General features: G+C 49.4%; 6 protein-coding genes across 6 annotated transcripts; all 6 read left to right on the top strand.

Moving 5' to 3' along the window:
* Positions 1-310: 310 nt before the first annotated feature.
* MGYG_05016 (trichodiene oxygenase) lies at positions 311-2,059 on the top strand (the record flags this gene model as incomplete). Its single annotated transcript, XM_003172376.1, has 5 exons — positions 311-518; positions 579-725; positions 784-1,172; positions 1,226-1,818; positions 1,891-2,059. The coding sequence occupies 5 exons, from the start codon at positions 311-313 to the stop codon at positions 2,057-2,059; spliced, it is 1,506 nt and encodes a 501-aa protein (XP_003172424.1).
* A 1,175-nt stretch (positions 2,060-3,234) lies between these two features.
* MGYG_05015 (ribonuclease P protein subunit p30) lies at positions 3,235-4,265 on the top strand (the record flags this gene model as incomplete). The annotated part of the gene is made up of 2 exons (XM_003172375.1): positions 3,235-3,316; positions 3,391-4,265. 2 exons carry the CDS (start codon positions 3,235-3,237, stop codon positions 4,263-4,265), a joined length of 957 nt encoding a protein of 318 aa, XP_003172423.1.
* Positions 4,266-5,208: 943 nt separating this feature from the next.
* MGYG_05014 (hypothetical protein) lies at positions 5,209-10,151 on the top strand (the record flags this gene model as incomplete). The annotated part of the gene is made up of 3 exons (XM_003172374.1): positions 5,209-6,093; positions 6,169-6,631; positions 6,796-10,151. 3 exons carry the CDS (start codon positions 5,209-5,211, stop codon positions 10,149-10,151), a joined length of 4,704 nt encoding a protein of 1,567 aa, XP_003172422.1.
* Positions 10,152-11,410: 1,259 nt separating this feature from the next.
* On the top strand, positions 11,411-14,537 carry MGYG_05013 (AMP deaminase; the record flags this gene model as incomplete). The annotated part of the gene is made up of 3 exons (XM_003172373.1): positions 11,411-12,766; positions 12,821-13,941; positions 14,090-14,537. 3 exons carry the CDS (start codon positions 11,411-11,413, stop codon positions 14,535-14,537), a joined length of 2,925 nt encoding a protein of 974 aa, XP_003172421.1.
* Positions 14,538-15,353: 816 nt separating this feature from the next.
* Positions 15,354-17,321, top strand: MGYG_05012 (hypothetical protein; the record flags this gene model as incomplete). Its single annotated transcript, XM_003172372.1, has 1 exon — positions 15,354-17,321. One exon carries the CDS (start codon positions 15,354-15,356, stop codon positions 17,319-17,321), a length of 1,968 nt encoding a protein of 655 aa, XP_003172420.1.
* Positions 17,322-18,312: 991 nt separating this feature from the next.
* MGYG_05011 (hypothetical protein) lies at positions 18,313-19,272 on the top strand (the record flags this gene model as incomplete). The annotated part of the gene is made up of 1 exon (XM_003172371.1): positions 18,313-19,272. One exon carries the CDS (start codon positions 18,313-18,315, stop codon positions 19,270-19,272), a length of 960 nt encoding a protein of 319 aa, XP_003172419.1.
* Between the last annotated feature and the right edge of the window lie 94 nt (positions 19,273-19,366).

Raw genomic sequence — 19,366 nt, 5'->3', positions numbered from 1 at the left:
TTTGCCCCTAAATACTCGGTGGAGACTAAGCTTCCAACGGCTCAGTGTTAAAAAGTTGGCCTGTGCAGTTTAGCTCGGGCTCCTGCGGAGCTAAAACAAACTAGGACTAGTGCCATCTGCCATTGCCCATGCTTAATTGGACCCGCTGTCCCTATAAATATCTAGATACGTTCGCTGTTGCCTTGACATTTTTGCTTTCCATCTATGCGGCAGTTTTGTTGTGCCTAAGTATTAAAACTCTTTCTTTTCAAGTGTATATTCCGTATATCTGTTTTTCGCTCCTTTTATTACCAAAGACTTACTATTCTTCATGGAGATGAACATTAGTTGGCTTGCGTTTGTCGGAGCAGTGATTGCATACTATGGAACTCTAATCTTCTACCGGCTGTTCCTCCACCCTTTGGCACGATTCCCCGGCCCTAAAATAGCAGCTATTTCGCGCTGGTATGAGGCTTACTATGATGTTGTTCTTGGTGGCCAGTATACAGCGAAGATTGCTGAATTACACAAGAAATACGGTAGGTATATTCTCCTAGCTCGGTATCACAAGAGTGCTAATGCTGATTCTTATTCAATAGGACCCATTATTCGTATTAGTCCCTACGAGCTACATGTCATTGATCCAGTATTTTTCGAAAAGCTTTATCGCTCGGATGGACGTTGGGACAAGTATTCCTGGACATATGATGCCTTTGGAGCCAAGACGTCAACTATATTCGGCGCAGGTATTTCTCTTGTGCCTTGAGTGTTACAGGTGTGGCCATCTCTGATTATTTTCAAAAGATCATTATGCCCATAAAGCCCGCCGTCGCGCCATTGCTCCCTTTTTCTCAAAATCAAACATTGTTGCTCGACATGATCTGCTGCATAAAAATATTAAGAAACTTTCCCAGCGCATTGCGTCGCTTGAAGGAGCCACCTTTAACTTAGGGGCAGCCATCAGTGCCTTTGCTCGAGACAATGCCAACGAGCTCATTGTCGGTAAGTATTACAATGAGCTTGACGTGGAAGACTTTGGAATCGGATTGTCTCTCGCGTCACAAGGTGCTGGTGTCTTTTGGCGCACGACCAAGCATATACGCTGGTTCGGGCCCTCTATGAGGGCGATGCCAATTGAATGGGCCAAAAAGATGGCAGATAAACACACCCAGTCGTTCCTTCGTTATCTTCAGGTCAGTTACCATTCACTGCTGCCCGATATAGTCGGGTGTAATACTGATCTGAGCAGCAATCTGAACAAGATACACGAGCCACATTGACCGCAGCAACGTCTACTTCACCCGATGATATCACCAAGGGCACTTTGATATACGCAATTGCTAACTCTGATCTCACGCCAGCTGACAAAACGTTTGATCGAGTTTTTGAAGAAGTGGCCACCGTTACCGGTGCAGGTTTTGAAACAATTTCAAACACTTTAAGACTCATCCTATACCATGTCTACAGTAAGGATGAAATTCTTCAAAAGCTCAGAGATGAAATCAATGCAGCCTCGACCCAACACCACAGGCCTCTAACTTTACAGGATCTGGAACAACTTCCTTATCTCACTGCTGTTTTGACAGAAGGCTTGCGACTAAGTCCTGGAGTTGGCTCTCGAGCGGCACGCATTACGGACCAGGACCTTTTCTATGAGCACTGGCGTATTCCTGCCGGAACCCCCGTTGGAATGACAACAATACTAATGCACACCGATGAAAAGTTGTATCCTGATCCAATGACCTTCAATCCCAATAGGTGGATGGATGCAACAGCAAAAAGGTCTACCACAACATTCGCCCCATTTTCACGAGGAACGAGAATATGTCTCGGCATGCAGTAAGTAAGATCCTTCAAAAAAAAGCATGGTCTTAGTTGGACTAATTTTGGCTGATACACTGAGTCATTTAGTCTTGCATGGGCTGAAATGTACTTGCTCCTTGCTGCTCTAGTTCAGAGATTTGATTTCAAGATCAAGGATGCTACGGCTGGTGATTTTGCGTTCAGCAAGGATAATTTTGGCATCGGCACCAAGGCTACTTGTAATCTCATGGTTCATGTTGGATTACGCAAAGTCTGACGTAGCCTTCAGTATCCGTGAACCTTATCTCTCGTTCTTGGGGTATACATTGGACCTCCAATATTCCTTCGATAAAAACTAGCCATATCCAACTACGTACGGTGTGGACCGGGAAGAAAGACAAAGGCTTATCCTAGCTTCGGCCAATCTGACTAACCTTGATTTAACTAGTTGCCTGGTTGGGGAGGCAGCGGTTCCCTTGTTCGAATTTCAAATGCACACACCAAGCACACACATATATATGCATATACAGCCTAGTCCTTGTCAAACTTGCATATCCAACGTCTAACATATGATTTATCGTTCATATCATCGCACTATTGGATCTCATGGCCCAGAGTACACTAAGATGATAGAAGTGATCCAATTAAAAGTGTTATGCCTCGAGAGTTGCCTAGGTATATTTAAGCCTCCGAACGGAGCTAAACTGGTCCGTTCATTCGGCCGCCGGAAACATTACCTCCTCTGCGGCAATCTCTTTTCTTGAGCCCGATGTGGGACTTACACATGGCGGTTGAGAAGACGAGGACGGCACTAACGGCTTCCCTGTCAGAGGGTAATCAGTTACTTCTCCGTTCATTACCGGATTTCGAAGACGAGGACATAGAACGGCGTTAGGCGGGGGTATTGGCAAGTTGGCCAAGGCTGCAATTATTAATGAAGTGGTAGTGTCAACGTCGCTAGATGTCTTATGCTTGATGATAATTATTACCTAGAACCGAGATCAAGGAACGGAACACCTCATATATCCGCATGGGCACGTCCGATGCATTCTGAAGAAGCTACTTACTTTGTTAGTTATGTTCATTTGTATCTGTAGACCTGATATGATGGGAACCTGTTGGACCATGGTGCTATGGGACAACAAAGCCTACCTGCCCCATGGAAACATGGGTGGGCGATAGGTGCAATTTATAGCCAAATGAATACAATAGTAAAAGGTAGGTTATGTATGGCCTAACGTTTCATTGGACGACTGAGCTAAATTTATTATATAAGCTAATAAGTCACGTGATTAGATTGTAGCTATCATGTGACTCGATTTTATCCATTTATTTTCATTTTTATTTTATGCGATCGCGACTCGAGCTTTATGAAGTACACAGCTTTAGAGCGTCCAATCCGCCATATAACGTTAGTCAAGAACGGGAGGGTTGGATGGGCTCATATCCACCATGACATTTTACGATTTGAATATTCCCTATAATGAACCCAATGAACCAGGCATTGCTAACACCTTGCGGTTCCTGTCTGAATGTAAGTTCACCAAATGATCAGACAACATACATCTCCTGGCAAGTATCAAGCTTATACTTGTCTTTGTCTCTTAGTGGGGTATACTACTGTGGCACTTTCACAGTCGATAACAGGAAAACTGCCGGCAACCATATCCCCGTTACCTCTACCAAGCAATGTCCCGACATCTCTCACTATACTCACTCGATTAAACATTACGCTCTCGGATGCCACGCAAAACCAGCGTCTAGCAACGCTAGCACAATCATACTCGCTAGTTGCTATACGCCCTGTGAATGAGAAAGCGCTATCGCAAGCCTGTAACAGCCTCGACTGTGATATTATATCTCTCGACCTATCTACACGTCTACCCTACCATTTTAAATTCAAAACCCTCTCCGCAGCAGTATCACGAGGTGTACGGCTAGAAATATGTTATGGACCCGGAGTGACGGGTAGCGGGATGGAAGCGAGAAGAAATCTAATATCAAATGCAGCATCGTTGATCCGCGCCGCGCGGGGCAGAGGGATCATTATCTCCAGTGAAGCGAAACAAGCTCTTAGTGTCCGAGCACCATGGGATATTGTGAATCTCGCATGTGTCTGGGGGATGAAACCTGAAAGGGCGAAGGAGGCGGTAAGTGAGGAGGCCAGGAAAGTGGTGGATATGGCTCTGGTAAAGAGAACGAGCTTCCGCGGGACAGTGGATGTGGTATACGGAGGTGAAGGCGATGACGCTGGGACAAAGAAGGTTGAGCCGGCCAATAAACCAGGAAAGAAGCCAGTCACCGCCTCTCTTAGTGCCTCTGATGGGAGCGGCATGAAGCGGAAAGCCTCATCGGGTGGTCTTGATGGCCAGAATACGCCTTCTGACGAACCGCAACTCTCAAAGCGGGAGATGAAGAGGCGTGCGAAAAAGGCCAGGTTAACGAGCGTCAACTCTTCAGGAGGGTCTCCGGCAGCTTCATGACGGGGTTTCTCGATCCTGCACCTTATCACGGTCGAACGATCGAGGCTGGCTGGTCATCCATATCTAGCATAGATGGGCTAGTTAGCCCGTGCAAGTATAATCTTCAGCTCGATCAACCAATAACAGCCTCTTCAGCCCCGGTGGCCCTTGTGATTCGCCATCGCCGTAGCACAGTCACGACACCTTCGCATGCCCATAAATACTAAACCCGTCTATATCACCTCCCCAGCTTCTCCTGTCCTTTCGATCACTTGAGCTTCGTCGTCCTCTTTCATCTTATCAAAGTCGCATGTATACACGTGACCGTTTCATGTGACGTTTTAATATCCTCTATCATTGGCCAGATTAGTGAAGCTCGGCCCCACTAAGCTGACCGAAAAGGGTAAAAGAGGCCTGTGCGCAGCCTTGCAAAAAACTTCGCAGTTTCCTCCTTTTTTTTCTTTCTCTCTTCACACTTCGATCTTCAACGTCAACTTCACAACGTCGCGTCTTCATCATCCTCAACTTCTCTTCGTCCGCGTTTCTTTCAACCCTTCATTATACTCGTTGTTTCGTGCTTTCAGTGGCAGGCGGAGGCGCCACCTAGTGATACATCTCGGGCTCTTCTTATCTCCCCATCTCGACAATCACCCTTTCACTGTTCTGTTTCCAGGGTATCTTGGAATGCCTGTGAACAAATCAGCAAAAACATAACTTCCCCCCAGTTAAGGACCATTTTATAATTGTCCATTTGTCTCTTTTCATCTCTACGTGTTTTTTCTTTCTTTCTTTCTCTAGACCTGTTTGAATGTGTCGATTCATCGCCACGGACTCGCTGCCTTGAGGAAAAAGTACTGGAATTGTCCAGTTGAAAAAAAAAAGACCCTTGAGAGGACAAGAGGGAACATAATACTATATCTCGCTGCCTGAGCTAGCTCTTTGCCCTGCGGCTACATAGTTAGCCATGGCAGTGTCTTTGAGCTCGCCTGGGAGCTCAAGTTCTTCCTCTTTCGACCCATATTCTGAAGATGTCACAGATTCAAATTCACAGAATAAGTCCCATACCGGAACACCCGGACAAGATGACAGTGATGTTATTGCCTCAAGTTCTCATTCCGGCCAGCCTGTTTCACGCGGCCACCGTCTGGAGACCCGCAAGAAGGCATCCACTGCTGGGAAAACTACTTCTGCCATCAACAGTACCCAGTCTCGCCGGAAACGCAAACGCGGTGCAGCTGGTGACTATCCAGCAGGGACCCAGATTTCAGATGCTCCGTACTCTTCAGAGTATGATAGCCGTCATTTTGGTGTTAAATCCCGAACAGACTCGCCATCGAGTTTCGTGGATGGCACAAAGCGTGTTAAGTTTAAAGATGATATGAAGTCGGACTATTCCGCAGATCTATCTATGGATACCATACCCGAGGATAAATCCAAATTACCAAGGGAAATATGGCAGCACATTTTCACTTTTCTCCCGCCTGTTTCACTTGGACGTGTCTTGCAAGTTAACCGCTCTTTTAAAGCTTTGCTTACCACTGGTCAGTCCGAGTTGCCTACTGGCCGTGCAACTCCAGGCTCACTGAAATATGTTAATCCCGTTCATATTTGGTCCATTTCACGAAAGTCTTTCCATTCAAGCATGCCACGCCCTTTAACCCCTCTGTCTGAAATGGATATGTGGAAGCTTATCCGCGGAACCTCTTGCCAGTTTTGCAATAAAACCGGATCTGTTCAATCACCAGAGATTTCACCCTTTGAAAGTGGACCGGGAGATACTGGAGTTAGAATCATTTGGCCATTAGCCGTTCGATCATGCGGGGAGTGTTTAAAAGCAAATTGTGACACAGTAAGTCTTGCTTTATTGCTCTTTTCACATCTTTGCGTCTGTTGCGCGAAATTGAAAGCTAACCGTACATGTTAGGAAATGGACCTTCTCTTTTCCTCCACTTTACCTTCGGTCCTGGTCCCTGCTCTTCCATTTGCATTTTTCACAGCATCGCTGCATTATGTTTCATCCGTCTCACTTCGGGGAAATCAACCTCCTGTCGGCATGGTCCTTACAAAACATTTTCTAAAATCTCAGGTTGAGGAGCTGAAATCTAGATTTGAGGAAGTCAAAGCCTTAGGACCTGCGGCTGCTGAGGAATGGATGAAAGGCCTTGATGGAAATGGCAAAGACAAGATTGCTGACGCAGCACGGTGGGAGCAGTGGGAATTAGCGGGTGGCCTTCGCAGTCTTAAGTCACCACAGCAAGTACAGTCTAATGGCACCAAGACACAACCTGCAAAGCTTGAGGCACCTGACACAGTTTCCACACGTCTTCCTATCGGGAGCCATCGACCAAGTAATAGTCTTGGCGGCAGTGCTCCAGCCACTAACCTAGGTAAGTTATATCCTTACATACTTTCCTTTCACTCCCTATTCTCTAGTTTGAAGGGTGTTACGGATTGTTTGATATCATCAATCCAAGCTCTTCTTATTTGCCTACGTATATCTAGGGCGTTATAGCTACATTTATGTCTCTCTTGCTGATGGCGTGCCCTTTAGATGCTACCATTACTAGTCGGCCCCGCAGCACTGGTGCGCAGCCTGGTTTCCCACTCCCACCGAACTCCCAACTTTCACGAGAGCGTAACCTTCGTCAAATCAACGAGGCAAAGGCCAGCCGTCGAAGCGAAATCGAAAGACGATGCGCAGAGCTTGATCCGCCCCTTGCCCCCGAGGTTATTAACCATATGGAATCGTTTACAGCTGCGATCCAGATTACTCATCCATTTACTGATAGAGATTGGGAAATCTTGAAACCTCGTCTTTTAGCTCAACGCGAGGTTGCTGAGCGTCGTGAAAATGAGCGCAGGCTTCATGACGCACTTCTTCAAGCAAAATCTGATGAGCGGCGCCATCAAGAGGCGCAACTTAAGGAGGCCAAGGAACTACTTGACCGTGAATGGGAGGACGTTCAAAAGCCAATCAAAGAACGGATGGCCGGCTATGCCGACGAGATCATCCGTGAGGGTTGGCGTGGAGGCGAAGGGGTCACAAAAGAGAAGTGCCCCAAGTTTGCAGCCGACGTCATTATGTACGTTCGGAAGAGATTCTTGGAAGATTTAGCCCAAGAAGACGCGCGTGCTCGTGCTGAAGGGAAGCCAATTGAAGAAGATCCTCCAAACGGCCCTCCTCGACGCAAAATCATCTTAGAGAACATGAAGTTTATATTTGACACGAAAATCAAACTACTCACTGAACAGTTTCAAAAGGAGCTGTTTTTGTGCAATGGTTGTGACAATAATGCCAAATATTACGGCTTCGAAGGTGTGATTCAGCATTATGCTGCTAAACACACGAATGTCCTCAGTTTAGGCAGCGTTGTTGTTCATTGGCGAGCAGAATGGCCTGAACGTCCTCCTTTCAACCCTGATCCTGCTTCTGCAAAACTGCTCATGTATCCCATGCCACGTCCGCATGGTGGCCAGCCACATATGGGATACACAAACCCACAGCCATCCCCTGGCCCATACAATAGAACGCCGTATGGCACACCCTATGCCTATGGGACTGGTCCTTATCGACCACCTTCTCCTCAATATTACCCTCCCCCTCCCCCGGGCTATGGGTTCTCTCCTCAACAGCCAGCCTACCCTCCGGGTCCTTACGAGCAACACCCGCCACCAAATCCTACATATGGGTCGCCATTCCCCGGCCAGCCGTATCCGCCACCTTATCCTCCAGCAGATCCAGGAAGGCATCCAGGACCACCATACCAACCACCTTACAGCGGGCCAAGCCACCCACCCGGGCCTTACAATCCCCCATACCCATCTGCTGCGCATCATTCAAGGCCACCAGCTGGTGCTCACAAGCCAAATCAAGGTAGCCAATCGTTTGGGCTGTACCAAACGCATCTAGATGAAATCGCCAAAAATGCCCGAAGTGTTTGGAATGGCACCTCTGGAATCAAGGATCTCCCCCACAATGTGCGAGCACACGTTGTAATTCATCATGTTACTACTCGGTTTGTGGACAAGTTCGGGCAAGAGCCGGCCCTCACGCTTTTCTCCGATGGATTGAATTCTCATCCTCAAATGAAACCAATTAGAAATCTCAGTGGCTTGGTTTGTAAAGCCTGTGCTGATATGGTGAGCACACGTCGTTCTCGTCAACATGATTCCCGAAATGACCGGAAAATGTATCATCTTCCGGCTCTCTTCAGCCATTTCCAGTCAGTTCACATTGACGCAGCGGCGCCTGATGGCAGTCAGCCTGATTGGAAGGTGCATATGCTACTATTGCCAGACAATACCGTTATATCTTCGTTGGGTCAAGCTCCCGGCATGGATCAAGCAAAGTTCCACCTGATTACTTCCGCCTTTCCCTGGGTATTTTCCCCAATCACTGCACCTATTGCGCCGGCGCCAGTGAAAGCTGTGATGAAGCCAAACATCCATAGTACCTTTGAATCGAAGACTGGTGAACATACAAAATACCCCGCTGCTAGTCACGGAGGTAAGAAGTCAGTCAACCATCCAGTCCTCGAGGTTGCCGTGGATGACTTCCCGAGATTTGTTGAATCTCCAGATGATTCAAAGCACTTCCAACCCCCGCGCGATGACGAGTATGACCCCCACCGGCCAGCATTTATCGAAACTGCAGGGGATCCCTACGCTCGGGCTCCTCGTGGCAATGCTGGATCTCGTGAAAAGGTTCAAGGGAAGCATCGTCAGGTGGAAGTGTCTCCTGGAGAAGATGCTGAGATGCAGGCCGACGGTAGACGCCCCCGTCAACAGCAACAGAAACATTCATCTCATGGAAAACAACGTGCTGCAAAATCTGGTGGTGCAGCCTTGGTACCTTCAGCAGCGGGCGGTGGACCATCGCAGCCTGGTACAAACCGCCCTAAAAGCCGAAATGTATCAGAAGATGGTGAGGTCGCGGAGTCCAATGAGGCCAAGATTGAGGGCCCCTCTCCTACCGAAGAGATGAATGCAGCCGAGCATTTCTTGAATAACTTCGTGCCTGGTCAGGATCAAGGTGACTTTGGAACAACTTCGCGAGGGTCCAATCCGCAAACACAAGTTGAATCTAGAGGCAAATGGCCCAAATCGACCGCTGCAGAGGAGCGAGAATGGCGTGCTTCAGCCAATCCACATGCCGGTGTTGAAGCAGGCCACGCAGCCCAGCCAGGCCGTGGCGGAAAATCTAATGGCTGGACTGGACGAGGCAAGAGTCCTGCTGTGGGGCGTGAATATCGTGAATTTGACCCAAGGGGCGAAGCATTCGACATGCATAGCGGCCCCCCTTCAGTTCGCGGAGACGTTCTCACGCCCGATCAGACTGAAGGTCGTGGCCGAGGACGTGTAGCTACTACCGACGTGAAAAGTGGAGCGGAGGCTCGAGTCGGACGATCGCATAATAGGTTCGAACGGTACGAAGCTCAGAGGCAAGAGTCTCTTCGACCACGCTCACGATCCCCCTTACCACAAGAACGAGCTTCGGTAGAGTACTACCGTAACCGTAGCCCTCGAGCGAGACAGAGAGCCACCGCCATAGCCCCGTCCCATCCGCAGGAAGCCTATGTTGAACGTATTCCCATTGACCATCCCTCTTACGCCAGAGCACCAACACAAGGCCAGTACCGCTACGTCGAAGAGTATATCGAGCCATCTTATGAAGGTGCTGTGGAGTATGTCCCTGTGCGTGTTGCGGCTCGCGAGCCACAGAACGCAGGTCAGTACTACATTGAACGTCCGATCCATCGTGGCGTTCCACCAGAATACGTTGACTATGATATGGAATATTCCCGATATCCTGCTATCGAACAACCCCAGCATTATTATCATGGACCAAGCGCACGAGATATTCCCGAAGGCCCTCCGGTTGGTTCACGCCGTGCCAGGTATAGGTAACAAGATTTCTACTTGTTCCATCTCTTCTATCTGGCCAGTCTTCAGTGAGCTTTGGTGTTTTTCTTCCACCCTATTACTCAGCATATTAAAGAACGGGTACTGTACCTGTTCTTTTCTCTTATTTTGAGTGATCGCTTCCCCTGTTCTTTTGACGGTCTAGCATTGCAGAATTGATTCTGTTGCAACCGCCTTGTTGTGTCTTATGTTTTGATTTATTTTCTTTAAGTTGATTTTCTTCTGACGGCTTTTTGTTTTCCACGAGGGACGTATCCTGATATTCAATCAGTTTACTTCTTTGCTTGCTTTTTAACTTGTCTTTTTTTGGATTTTCTTGTACGATTATCTCGATTTCATACGTCCTGCTCCACCCCAATGCTCTGAGACTGCGAAAACCTAACAAAAACTACATTGTTTTGAGAGCATCCTGTCCCGGCTGAGGATGCTAGAGATGAGTGTAACGCTCATTTCTACATTTGTTGGTTCCTCTGTCTGTTGACGTGGGCATATTACATATGTGCTAGGTCATATGATACCTGGCTTTAGTGGTGCAGATACCTCACAGGAAGCGGGCAGTCCACAATGGCCTACTTCCCCTTGAACCTGGCAGTTCTGTTCAAGCTCGTCTCCCCCTATCTATTCATTTCTCTGTCATCTTCTCCCCCTTTGTTAAGTGATGTTCTTTCGGCTCTGTCGAAGTTTCCTTTTTGTGGTATTACGCCGTTATGTGACCTCTTTTTTGCTGGCTACGGAGGCTGTTCGTCTGTCATTTACCCCAAAAATTAATATGTATAATTACTTTTATCCCTTTTTCCTGAGTCTCTCTATTAGTCGCGTGTCTTGGTAGGTTGAAGCATAGAGCTCGTACATCAACAGTAACTCGCACTCACACAAGCAGCGGACAGCGGACAGCGGGAAATACCTGACGGCCCAGCTTGCCTCGCCATGATTCGATGCATAAAACAAGAAGACAAGACAGCTCGTCTGCGTAGGCAATAAATCGAAAATATCTGATGCTGCTCCAGGGTTAACCATCTGGTCCACCTGTATGACGTGCCACGGCTGAGCCAGTAGTAAACGACCAATGCGGAGCTCCCCGATAGTCAAATAGTTACGACCATGACTCCTCGATCCATCAACTGCGACAACTACAACTACAACTACATCTCGCTGACGAGCCTGATTCTACCGCAGTCACTCGATCAACGACACCAGACTCACAAACGGGCCACCTCTTGCGATCTCGAGCCGTCGCCGGAAGCATGGAGAAGAACGCGCCAACCCCGCCAGCGGACGATGCGCCTGATTCCAGTACTGCATCCCAGCAGCCTATCCTCCCTCGAGACCGTCAGACACGGACGGCAACCTATGACTATGCTTATGAGAAGTCAATGAGCCATGCGGAGGCACGACTGTTCTACCAGCGGCATCAGCTTGCCTCCCGCAGTGTAGATGGCGACTTCCCCCAGAGCCCTGACATGCCCCCAAGATCGGTCCCCGTCCTGCCCAGCAACGGCCCAACATCTGGAAGTAATTTTGATAATGAGTCGATTAGCAGCATGCTGCCAGGGCCATCGTACTCGGTGACATCGACTCCTCCGGCAAACTCGCTGCAGATGCGCCGCGAGAACAGCAGTTTTAGCATCGCCGAGCGGTCCGCTAGAGCTCATGTCCTCCCAACTGTAGGCATGCCTGGCAATTCTTCTTCGCACAGTGCTATTCAAGGTAATGTTGGGATGAGTGTTGGTACAGGAATACCGTACGCAATTGGAGGCTATGCGTCTAATGACGGGGCAATTACGGCTGAATTAAGTGCCATATGCCGCAAGATCCAGAGCCTGCTGGATACTAGACATAAGTACATGCGTCTTTCTTTCCAACGGCCAGGTGACAACCCCAGAGATGAGCCCGGCTGGGTCATTTATCCTCCCCCACCTGAGCCAGCGTGGGAAGAAGATAAAGAACGACTCGGAACCGGGAGCATGTCCAGTAGCTTCATAATGGCTGCGAAAGGCGGGTCTAAACCAGGTGAATCAGATGGATTCCCGCCTGCGAGCTCGGCCAAGAAGAAGCGAAAGCCTGGTCAAGATATTGGAGAAGACTTTGACATGAACGATCTGCTTCCGCTGCCTGAAGCATCGAGCATGACTTTCAAGTTGGATGACAACAGCGTTTACCAGGTTTATGAGACCAAAGCCGCCTGTGACCTGAACCAGCCTGTCATCCAGATCCCATCCATTCGTGATTTTTATATGGACCTGGACGGCGTACTTGATGTGTCTACAGATGGCCCTGTGAAGTCATTTGCATTCAAGCGTCTATCTTATTTGGAGGGTAAGTTCCAGCTGCATACGCTGCTGAATGAGTACCAGGAACTTGCAGACAGTAAGAAAGTGCCACATCGAGACTTTTACAATGTCCGCAAGGTTGATACCCACGTTCACCATTCGGCATGTATGAACCAGAAGCATTTGCTCAGATTCATCAAGAGTAAAATGAAGAAGTGCCCAGACGAGGTGGTGCTTTTCAGAGATGGGAAACACTTGACCTTGAAGGAAGTCTTTGAGAGTATCAACCTTACGGCCTATGACTTAAGTATCGATACTCTGGACATGCATGTACGTTCAGGCCAATTTCAACCTTCTTGTCTACCTTTTTGCTAACATAATTAGGCGCATACGGATTCGTTCCACCGATTCGACAAATTCAATCTCAAATACAACCCTATTGGCGAGTCACGTCTACGAGAGATCTTCCTCAAGACAGACAACTACATCAAAGGAAGATATTTGGCTGAAATTACTAAGGAAGTAATGTCTGACCTTGAGTCGAGTAAATACCAGATGGTAGAATGGCGAATTTCCATCTACGGCCACTCCCTGGCTGAGTGGGACAAACTGGCTGCTTGGGTTGTCGACAACAAGCTCTTCTCCCCCAACGTGCGCTGGCTCATCCAGGTACCTCGGCTCTATGATGTATTCAAGTCAAGCGGTAAGATAGAGAACTTTGAAGATATTGTCCGCAACGTCTTCCAGCCGCTATTCGAAGTCACCCAGGATCCCAATAGCCATCCGAAACTGCACATCTTCCTGCAGCGCGTAGTTGGTTTCGACAGCGTTGACGATGAGAGCAAGGCAGAGAGGAGACTGTACCGCAAGTTCCCAGTCCCTAAGCAATGGGATACCAAGCAGAACCCGCCTTACAGCTACTGGATCTACTTCATGTTTGCAAACATGGCATCACTCAACACATGGAGAAAGCAGCGCGGGTTCAACACCTTTGTGCTCCGCCCGCACTGTGGAGAAGCTGGGGATCCCGACCATCTTGCATCATCCTTCCTGTGCTGCCAGGGTATCTCGCATGGAATTCTGCTCCGTAAAGTGCCGCTGCTGCAGTACCTGTTCTACCTAGACCAGATTCCGATCGCCATGTCACCATTGAGCAACAACGCACTGTTTCTGAGTTACGATAAGAACCCGTGCGCCAATTACTTCCGCAAGGGCCTGAATATCTCGCTCTCCACTGACGACCCGCTGCAGTTTGCCTTTACGAAGGAACCGCTGATCGAAGAATATTCCGTTGCCGCGCAGATCTACAAGCTTAGTGCTGTTGACATGTGTGAGTTGGCCAAACACAGCGTAGACCAGAGCGGCTTCGAGTTGGCGTTGAAACAGCGTTGGCTGGGGAGTAAATGCCATCTCCCCGGCCTGGAGGGCAACAACATGGCAAAGAGTAACGTGCCGGACTTACGAGAGGCGTTTAGATATGAGACGCTGACAGGAGAGCTATCGCTGTAAGCCCCACCGCTCTTTATTTTCGATCCTCGATCCTTTTCCCTCACATCTCTTTTTTTCTTCTTTTCCTTCTTTCTTTTTCGTGCAATAAATTGTTGAGAAGGGGGTGTTGCTGTTTTGTGTGTTGAAAGCTGATTATATATGCAGGCTCGACCGCTATGCATCCGCCACACCGAACAACACCCACACTCCCAAGACACTAACCAAGGTTCCCTCGTTCTCTTACCTGAAAAACAGCGAGACCTCGTCTCCCAGCGCTGCCGGGGGCCCTGGCAGCGGCCCTCCAGAGCAGGGAAGTACAGCAGCAGCAGCGACTGCTCACACTCCCGGTCGCCATCCCTCGCAGTCCGATGTAGAGTCGTACGCCCACTCGAGCAAGCCCCAGACCGCCAGTGGCACGCCACAGGAACACGGCTTTAGCTCGATGCCAGCGCAGGCGATATTCCCGGGAATCGTGCATGCGCGAGCTCGCAAAGACAGCACCTTTTCGCGGCCTTCCGAGGATCCAGCGGCTTCGGAGGACGCACATGAGCGGTCTTCGGCGCAGGGAGGGCACATCTGGCGGTCGGAGGACCTCGACAGCGACGACGACTGAAGACGCTGCCCGAGCCTCTGATCGTCTCTGTCTCACATGCTCTTCCCAGTTATCTACCAAATCTTCTTTCGCTTCCTGTTCGTTTCGTGCTTGCTGTCTTGTTGTTGTTCACTCTCTAGAATATGCCAAATGTTATTACTTCACTTCGTAGTATAAAACATACACATTAGATAAGAGAGATAGACGGGCGATAAGCCAATCACGTGTCAGTATATCTCGTTAGTCATCCCTTCCCGGAAGCGGTGAGCGCGCACTAAGACGGGCTGGGCGGGTCTGGCCAGGGGTTGGTCACGTGAATTGCATGTGACCGCGCTACTCCGTCTGACAGGCGCCCTTATTTTCCTGCTTATTTAACACGCCGTCCAATCACAGCCCGCGGCAGAAAACCAGAATGCGCCTTACCCCTTTTGCGCCCTGTCTCCACTCGGGCCACCTTGTTTTTTCACTTTTCTCGTTTCTTTTTTTTTGCATTTGCTTTTTTTGCAACTTTCTTTTCCTTCTTCGCCTTCTTTGTCTTTTTTCGTCCTGTCGAACTTCGACTTCTTCGACTCTTCGACTTCATACAACTTCGCGCCCTCGCCCCCTTGAGATCTCGACCTCGACTGCGCGACCTCAGCTCTCCCTGCTTCGTGGACTCAAATGGTTTTGCTTGCTGGCCCGGCGGACTCCTATCGCATTGCCACGGACGACCGTCTTCGTCATCTTGTCCAACAGCAGTTACAGCCCTAAATATATTCCGGGGTTGCTCGCTTTTCAACCACGCTGTACATCCCGGTTTCAGGCTTGAGCGGTGGTTCGTTTCTTTATCTAGACCTGATGGCTTCGACAGCGAGTAGTACGCCTCCGCCGAAACGGAAGTTCGTTCCAGAGCTCATAGAGTCGACCACAAAGTCGTCGTCGTCGTCGTCATCCTCGCGCACAACGGCCAAGGATAAGGACGGGAAGAAGAAGGCAGGGGATGGGTCGACAACAGCGCCAAAGGGGACGAGCAGGTTCCGGCCTCAGTTGATTGAGACGACGACGGAGACCAGCCGAAAAGCTGTCAAGCAAGACGGAGATGGTGACAAGGGCAAACAGAGGGGCGTTGGTGGGAGTGCTGGTCGTGCAGGATTAGGGGATGCCGATCAGCAACAAAAGAAGTCGAGGGATGCTGCAACGAAGACGTCACAATCGCCGCGGAAGTTCACTCCCCAACTGATTGAGACCGGCAAACGGTCGTTCCGCCAGAACCCTGCAGGAAGCCCTGCTCGACAGAATTACGGTAGCAGCAACGTCTGCTCAACGAACACGCTTCGGTTTCGAGCCACGGATTCGGAATCGAAATATTCATACGCAAGCCTATCTCGACGCCATGGAAGCAGACGACAGTCGTTCCAGGTCCCCAACCTACCTGCCATTCCCTCGACCAGCAGTGAAGGCTCCGGCGAATCACCAACCTCATCGCTCTCCACCTCCCCTACCAATTTCTCCAACGAAGGCGGTCATCAGAATGTGCAGGTTCACTACCCCGACTCCTACACTGGCTCCTACCCCGACAGTCACATGTACAACCTTCACTCTCGCCTGGTCTCCGAGAAGTTGAAGGACCAAGCCCTCGCCGCCTTCCCCAACGAGCAGGTCTACCAGCCTGTCTCCCACTTTGCCATCGACCGAGAGGATAGCAACTCCGAAGAAGATGACGACAGCATGGAAACCGCCTTTAGACAGCTGTCAATTGACCTGTCCAGGTTCCGCCGGGAGTCTACTGCCGATCTCGCCTGGGAGCTGGAGGAGATGCGACGGTACAAGGAAGAGTCAGAGATGAGGTCTCGGGAACGCCTCTTTGCGGCTAACCATACATCGAAATTTTCCGCGGCTGCGCTTGCCGCACGATACAAGGATGAATGGGAAGCCTTTGAAACAGGCGGTTACGACATTATTGGCGGCTGGCAGAAAGGGGTAAATCTCGCGCCCATGCGTGAAGCCGCGAGCCCGCCGATGCTGGGAGACGACATCGTTTTCACTCGATGTCAGTCTCCCAAATCAACGTTGGTAGGAGACGACCACCTGCCTACGCCAGCCACGAGCCAAAACCGAAACTCAGCAGGTCCCTGCAATGCGGGTGGACTATGGACCGCAGATACAAATATGTCGGGCTGCGGTGGACTCGGGCTCTGGAACGGCACCTGTAAGAGAAAGTCCGGTGACCAGACAAGCTGTGATCGCTCTTCGCAGAACTCGTCACTACACAATAGCGGCCTTGTTACTCCTGCTCCCGAGCGAATGGACATTGTTCTACCGCCCACCCCAACATCTACACCTTTGGGCTCTCTCATCCGGCCCTCGAAAGAGATCTCCCCCGATCTTGTCTCACTCGCCACTATTCCCGTCACCTCATCACCTTCCCCCGCCATTCTCGTCCAGCCATACGATCCCGATCTTGAGCGTGAAATCGAAGCGGAGTTCAATGATAGTTTTGTTACGCAGATATACAATTACTTATCGCTGGGATACCCATGCTTAGCGCGCGATTTTGACGCAGAGCTAAGTAAAATCACAAATATCGCTATCGAAACACTCCGGAGCGATGACCAGCACGCCAATGCGAAGGGCTACATCGATCTACCGGATTGTCGAACTGGTGCTTGCACCACTCCTACCACTACTACCACGCCCGGGTGCGTGCGTTGGAATGCGTTGAAGCTGTATATCCATGAATGGGCGAGGCAACAGCCTCGTTCCGGAGCTGACAGAGCGGTCGACTCTTGGGGTGTCCCCGAGCGAAGAGGCAGCTGGGCTGTCTAACCTCGCCTCCACCCCCGAACACTGCCTTATTTCCCTCGTTTCCTTGTGTCAGAGGATGTTTCGTTTCACTTTGGGCTCAATGGAGTTCACCTTGCTTCCTTCATTTAACTTTCGGAACCCGGATCCTTGACTTGGTTGGACTCGCCTTGCTCTCCTCTTTCTTTTTTTTTTTTTTCCTTTCTTTCTTATTCCCCGTACCCTCTAGTTGTTCGTCTTTATTCCCTTCCGCGCTTGCCTCGTCGCTTCTGTCGCGTGACACGGTTTTTGCGGCTTATACGTACATACGCACCCACACATATCCCTGCATGGAGATGAGCCCAGTTCAGCCATCACAGTCCACCGAGTCAGTTCCCAGTTCTCGACTTTGTTTTAGTTCTGCGACATAGAGGGGCGCCCCATCTGCCTTTTTCTGCCTTGCTCCCAGTCATCTTTGTGCCACATCGTCCCCCATTCAGCGAGTTGGATAATTTTGCCTACTGCATTTTCACCCTGCTTTGTTCGTTATCGTTGCTTGGCTTACCTTGCTTCTCTTGGCTTGATTCCCCCTTAGCCTTTGATCCGGCTCCTGCGCCTTTTTTTTACCTTATCGTTCTGCTGGTTTTTTCCACTTCACAAGATTTGGGATGGGTATCGTTGCTTTTCCGATTTCTCCTTTTAATTCATGACTTGATGGTGTCCCTTTTTGTTGTTTAGACAGTATATATCTTTTTTTAATAGAAGCTTGAGTTCCGTTTTGATATCTGGCTGTCGCGTTTACTTTTTTGACTTCGACATGTCCTTGTACCTGGTGCCCGGGCCGCTCACGTGAATAGCCCTAAATCAGATTATGTCACTATTATTTTTAGAATCTTGCTTATTCAGCAGGTTGGTCAATCATCGTGTACTCCGTACGACGTAACCTCCATGCTAATCCTTCCGATATAATACGAGTTATGGATCTATACGGAGTACATATATAGATCTTATCAACATCAACCAGCATAATATTGCGATGGCTAACCTGCCAACGCTCGTCTTTATACCTGGTGCCTGGCACAAAGCCGCCTGCTTTGAAAAAGTCACCAAAATCCTCTCCGAACAATACGGCTTCAAATGCGTCCTAGTGACTCTCCCATCAACCAAAGGGAACCCAGAAGCCACGTTCAAAGATGACCTCGATGCCGCACGAACGGCTATATCAAACGAGACGACCCAGGGCCGTGATGTTGTAGTTCTGGCACATTCCTACGGCGGCATGGTGGGAAACAGTGCCATTAAGGGTTTTACCCGACCACAAGACACTCCAACAAGGCCGGGATACGTCATCGGTCTTATACTGATTACTTCTGGCTTCACTTTTACTGGCCTCGCATTTATGGATCCCTTCCTTGGATACCCGCTTCCATTTTTCCGTGTCAACAAAGAAACTGGCTTCGCCGAGCTTACCGCTTCACCACGCGAACTATTCTATCATGACGTACCAGCAGAAGAAGCGGAATACTGGTGTTCTCAGCTTGAAAGTCACAGCCTGAAATCTCTATTTGAAGGAGGAGAGCATTCCTATTCTGGCTGGTTGGATGTGCCGTGCTGGTATATTGGTGCGGCAGACGATAAGAGCTTGCCGATATATGTGCAACGAATGCAGACTGGTATGGCTAGGAACGTGGGTGCGAGTGTAGAGTATAGGGAGCTTCGTACCAGCCATTCGCCCTTTTTAAGCCAACCTAGAGATACTGCAAGGCTTATTCTGGAGGCTGTTGGGAAGTTCACCGAGAATCCAGTTGAGAACCTGCCTCCACTAGATGAATGTCATGCTATGACGCCGGTGCCAGCGGTGGAGTTGTTGCAGCCTCTTACATGGTATAAGTTTGGGCTGCCGTTGGCATTCGGCCATCTTCTTGGGCGGTGTGTAGTTTTGTTTAATTGGACTAGAGGGATGCTAGGTTCGTCAGGGCACTCTAAATCCGAGTAGGACTTATGTAGATATTTTTCAGTAAATATTGGAGTAGTAAATAATCAGATATAAAATCGGCATGCGTTAAACGAAATCTCAGGATGTTATTTGT

The sequence above is a fragment of the Nannizzia gypsea genome, genomic scaffold, assembly GCF_000150975.2.
Source record: "Nannizzia gypsea CBS 118893 supercont1.4 genomic scaffold, whole genome shotgun sequence".
In the NCBI taxonomy this organism is placed as follows: domain Eukaryota; kingdom Fungi; phylum Ascomycota; class Eurotiomycetes; order Onygenales; family Arthrodermataceae; genus Nannizzia; species Nannizzia gypsea.
Note: the sequence above shows the minus strand (reverse complement) of the source record. Positions and strands in the feature narration are given on the sequence as shown.